Here is a 4,991-nt window from a genome sequence, read left to right as displayed (position 1 = left end):
GAGTTAAGGTTTGCATATGTCCTCCCCATGTAAATGAAATTGCATGTGCGTGTTATTTTCCTTCCCTATTGATAAAGCATGATGTTTAATCATTTTTTGATGAATAATTCATTTATCTAAAGCACGTTTGTGATGAGAATCGATGTCATTACAGTTGAAGTATGATGTTCAATCATTTATTTTTATTTTTTCAAGGAATGATCTAGTAGTATATTGTTGTATTCTCTCTTTGTTTATGTGTTTGTAAGTGTAGAATGACACTTACGAGGGCTGCTACCTTAAGCAACAATAACAATAAGAAGAAGAAAACTTTAACTCTACTACCACCACAGCCACTTGAGCAACCATGTCGGCTGCCACAACAACAATCAACTCAGCCACAAGAAGGTACTTCATCAGCCTCAGGAGGGGGTTCCCGCCAATAGGGTAACTGATACCATATTTTGTGCCCTTAATTTTTATACCTTTATTTTGTGCACTCTAGTTACTGATTTTTTGAATTTTTGTCGTCTAGATGAGGGAATGCATACTCAAACTTCTTCACAGATGAAGAACACTCGTGGCCAAACTGTGGGGCTGGCACTTGTGATGTTGTGAAAAAGAGGAAGAGTTTGATTACAATACGGATGGATCCATCCCAGAAATTGATGGCGACTATTGAAGCTTAGAAACTGTTCGTCTCTGAGATTGGGTTAATCACTTGCAATAAATCTCCATTGAATGTTTTAGGTATGAAAAAAGTGAGCTTCGAGACGAAGAAATATATGGCATTGGGATTGCAGGTAATCTTATATTCTTCTTTGATTATAATTTAATTTTGTTCATTTAGCCCTCTTTTTATTTCAATTCTTCATTGTATTCTAGTGGGAACTGAAAAATTTGTCCTTCAATGTTTCTATTTGCATTGAAAATTATAACTAATACTTGTTTTGTTTATGGTTAATTGATATTAGTTTATGTTTGATGTGGACTTAACATATCCGGATATATGGAAATTTATTACTGACCATATGCACTCAACTTATAAAGAATGGAAAGCAAAGCTCCACAGACACTATAAGCAATATGCTTCTGCCCCTGATCTTGCACGAGAAACACCTACCCCTGAAAAGATCTTTGGTACTCGAAGGACTCTAGAAGAGTGGCATTATTTGGTCGATACGTTGCACACAAATGAGCAATATCAGGTATCTAATGTATCATAACAGCTGCAATTTTCATTTTTTGGTTGGGAACTTATTCTAAGTATCAAATAGAAAAAAAGAAATAACAATTCATGTATTTAATCAAAACAGAAACGCTGCAAGACCAATGCCTAGAACAGAAAAAAGAAAGAGTTTGATCATACAGGGGGTCACGTCCTTTCCTAAAACATATGGAAGCTGCTAGAGAGGTTTATAATTTCTGGTCACTTTAAATCTTTCTTTATTTATTATATTGCAATAATTTCAAGTATTTCTCATTTTCTTTTTGTTGGGAAAATGTAGAAGGGTGAAAATCCTACATACATTAGCAATTGGAACAACATGCATATTCTTAAGGGTAAGAGCATGTGGATCAATGAGGCTGCTGAAATTAAAGGGGTAAGGAATACATAAACCTACTGACAATTAACTATTGACTTGCATAATCTGCAATCCAAAAAATCAACTGACTGGTCATGCAAGTTTTTGATGACCCATTATTTTAGATGCTAATTGTGTACTTTGGTTTTAGCATCATATAAAGGCTTTATCCATTGCAAATAGAACTAATTAATTAGAAACACAATGAAAATATGTGTCTGAGTTTTCTAAATTTTCCATGATCTTATATATTGATGACCAAAAGTGCATGCTAAGATTGTTTTGAAACAGAGCTGCTGCAGTTGTAATTCTCTTCCTCTTTGAAGGCCCAATTTCCAAACACCTATTAAATAAATTCAGTTCTAATAACCCGTTGTGCTCTTAGAAGTTAAAATTTAGGCCCAATTATGAGGGGGCCATGTTGCTGGGCAAATATTTATAATCCCTGTTTTTGGAAGTTTCTTGTTTGTATTGTTGTTGCTTTCAGGAGATGCAGAAAATAATCTTTATAAGATCTGTGAGTATTTTCAAACTTTCTGCAATTTGCATATCCAAAGAGATCTATTCCATTTTTATGTGCCTTTTCCTTTCATTATTTGCTTCAAGTTTTTTTTTTTTTTTCCTTTGTGACTGTTTGATTAGGATAATTGGCATTGCTAGTTTATGAACAAAATTGGTCGTACTGGCGTACCATTTACTTCATTCTTTTTATGCATTTATATATATTTACTTATCTTTATTTTGCTTCTTTTTGTAGAAGAAGATGAATGAAGAGTATGAGAAGGCCAAGCAACAAGTGGCAGAGAGTTCAGGAACTCCACTAGATCAAGTCACACTCCCTATCCCACAACAATTAGAGATCATGATTGTAGAACTTGGGGTTGCAAAGGGCAAGAGGATTCGAGGCTTGTGTTCTAGTCTTCGAATGGAGAGTTCGCATAGTGGTGGAGTTGCCTCCTCTTTTGCTACAGAGCAAAAGGTTGAGGAACTTGAAGGCACAGTTGGTGAGTTGAAAGGCACAGTAAGTGAGCTTCAGGGCATAGTGGGTAAACTTTTGGATGTCATTGAGTGGATGCGAACCCATGATGGTCCTTTACCCTCACATTTAGGTGTTCTGTCCCAGCATGTTGGTGATTCTCCTTGTGATGATGATCAAGGTAATAATGGTGGTTCACGAAATGTTTATGAGGATCTTGATGATATTGGAAATAGTCATTAAGTTGTGTGTACATCTACATACTTGATGGTTTTTGTATCTAGCCTACCTTGGGGGTTCTAGGGGCTTTTGTATCTAGCCACTTGTTGGTTTTTGTACCTAGCATACATTGACATGTGCTTAAACAGCTAGTATCTTTTGAATAGTAATTATGCTATTTCTATTAATTTCATCTATTTACTGTTTTTCAAAAACTTTGTGGAGTAAATAATATTCTGTTACAAAGCTTAAAATATAAATAATTATTTTTTAAAAAAAATAATACACTTTTTTGCGACAAATTAGTTTTCATCTCTCAATTGACAATACCAATATCTATAGTTTTGGCGACTAATCTATTTCGTCGCCCATTCTGAAAATAACCAAACCAACTAACATATGCGACAAATAAAGTACATCTTTCACGACCAAAAATTCGTCGCTGAAATGTTTAGGCGACCAAACATTTATTTCGTCGCCAAATAATTCCATGTTCGTGGGAATTTTTGGTATTTTGGTGGCAACTCCTTCTCTATAGGCGACCAACCGGGAGCTGTTTAGCGACGACAAGTTTGGTTGCTAAAATATTTCAGCGACGAAATTTTGTTTCGTCGCATGGTACTTTTAGCCACGAGCTTTGAACGACGACCTTGGCGACCAAAAATATTCGTCGCTATTTATCTTTGGCGACGAAATTTGGTGTTATAGCGACCATCTTGTTTCGTCGCTAAAAGGGATTTTCCTTGTAGTGATTTATGTTGATGACATTGTGTATACAGGGAGCTGCAAAGAATTATTAGATGAATTCAAGGAAGAGATGATGATGAAATATGAGATTTGGGCCTTCTACATCATTTTCTTGGCATGGGAGTGGTTCAAACGAACTCAAGCATATTCATTCACCCAAAGAAGTATGCAGGTTCTTTATTAAACAAATTTGGCCTAAATGAGTGCAAGTCTGTAACCACACCTCTCTATTGAAAAGCTAGTTAACGATGATGGAAATGGAGCAGCAAGTGAAGAGCAATTTAGAAGCATTGTAGGTAGCCTCTTGAACCTAACTACCACTAGACCATATATTATGTATGCTTCTAGCCTGCTTGCTCGTTTCATGCATTGCCCTACAAATAAGCACTATGAAATTGCTAAACGAGTGCTAAGATACATTAAGGGGACTCTAGACTATGGTCCAAAGTATGTAAAAGGTAAGAATGCAATGCTGATTGGCTTCTGTGACAGTGACTGGGGAAGATCAATTGATGACAGCAAAAGCACCTCCGGATATGCATTCTCCTTTGGCAGCGGTGTTTTCTCTTGGGCTTCAGTCAAGCAGAATTGTGTGGCACTGTCCACAGCAGAAGCAAAGTATATAAGTGCATCTGAGGCTACTGCACAGGCCATTTGGCTTAGATTCGTGTTAGAAGACTTTGGAGAACTTCAGATAGAAGCAACTCCATTGCAGTGTGACAATACATCTGCAATTGCCATCACTAAAAATCCTGTGTTTCATCAGAAGACAAAGCATATTGATTGAAGATATCATTTCATCAAAGATGCTCTTTAAGAAGGCATCATTGAGTTGGTGTACTATCCTACTAAGGAACAACTAGCTGACATTTTCACCAAATCCTTGGCTAAGGATCGGTTCAATTATCTAAGAAGTATGCTTGGAGTTAAATCAACTCAAGACTTAAAGGGGAGTGTTGAATTATAAGCCTTAAGCTGACTTAAGAGTTAGTTTAATTAGTTCTCCATTTTATTTCCTTTTATGACAAGTGTAAGCTTCCTATTGGTTGCCTAATTGAACGGCTGAGATCATCTTGTGATGTAAGAGATCCAACTACTGTGCATAACAGATATATCCCTCACACTATGTGCGTGAGGTTGTAAGAAAGAGAATAGTGAAAGAACACTCTGCTGCTACACATATAGCAGACTGATTTTGATAATTTCTTTTTGCTTCTTTCTCTTTTGTTTCCTTCTGCAAATTCTGATTATTCATACCTGAAAAACACTAACAATTTCTACCATGTGCTTTCCCCCTTGTGGCTGTTGGAGCTCTTGTTAGGGTAGCTGTTGTGGTTAATGGTTGTTAGAAATGTATCCATTTTAATATGCAAGAGATGTAAGGTCGTCTATTATCTATGCCATGTTCCATCTTTTACTTTGTTAGTAATCGTGGTTTGTAAGCATATATGTCCTTAATTATATAATAGTATTTATCTAATCTT

General features: G+C 36.1%; 2 protein-coding genes across 2 annotated transcripts in view; both read left to right on the top strand.

Annotated features, from left to right (window-relative positions):
- The window catches only part of LOC117632276 (protein DETOXIFICATION 16-like), a 6,068-nt gene extending 3,284 nt beyond the window's left edge, over positions 1-2,784 (top strand). Inside the window, exons 7-11 of the mRNA XM_034365750.1 lie at positions 730-782; positions 954-1,187; positions 1,488-1,583; positions 2,053-2,082; positions 2,323-2,784. Of these exons, the coding sequence (XP_034221641.1) occupies positions 730-782; positions 954-1,187; positions 1,488-1,583; positions 2,053-2,082; positions 2,323-2,784 (875 nt within the window). The remainder of the gene's footprint in view (positions 1-729; positions 783-953; positions 1,188-1,487; positions 1,584-2,052; positions 2,083-2,322) is intronic.
- Positions 2,785-3,841: 1,057 nt separating this feature from the next.
- LOC117632183 (secreted RxLR effector protein 161-like) lies at positions 3,842-4,294 on the top strand. The gene has a single exon (XM_034365645.1). The coding sequence runs from the start codon at positions 3,842-3,844 to the stop codon at positions 4,292-4,294; it is 453 nt and encodes a 150-aa protein (XP_034221536.1).
- The last annotated feature ends 697 nt before the right edge of the window (positions 4,295-4,991 follow it).

Source organism: Prunus dulcis, chromosome 1 (assembly GCF_902201215.1).
Source record: "Prunus dulcis chromosome 1, ALMONDv2, whole genome shotgun sequence".
NCBI classification, from domain to species: Eukaryota; Viridiplantae; Streptophyta; class Magnoliopsida; order Rosales; family Rosaceae; genus Prunus; species Prunus dulcis.
The sequence above is the reverse complement of the archived record's forward strand: the minus strand, read 5'-3'. Positions and strand labels throughout refer to the sequence as shown.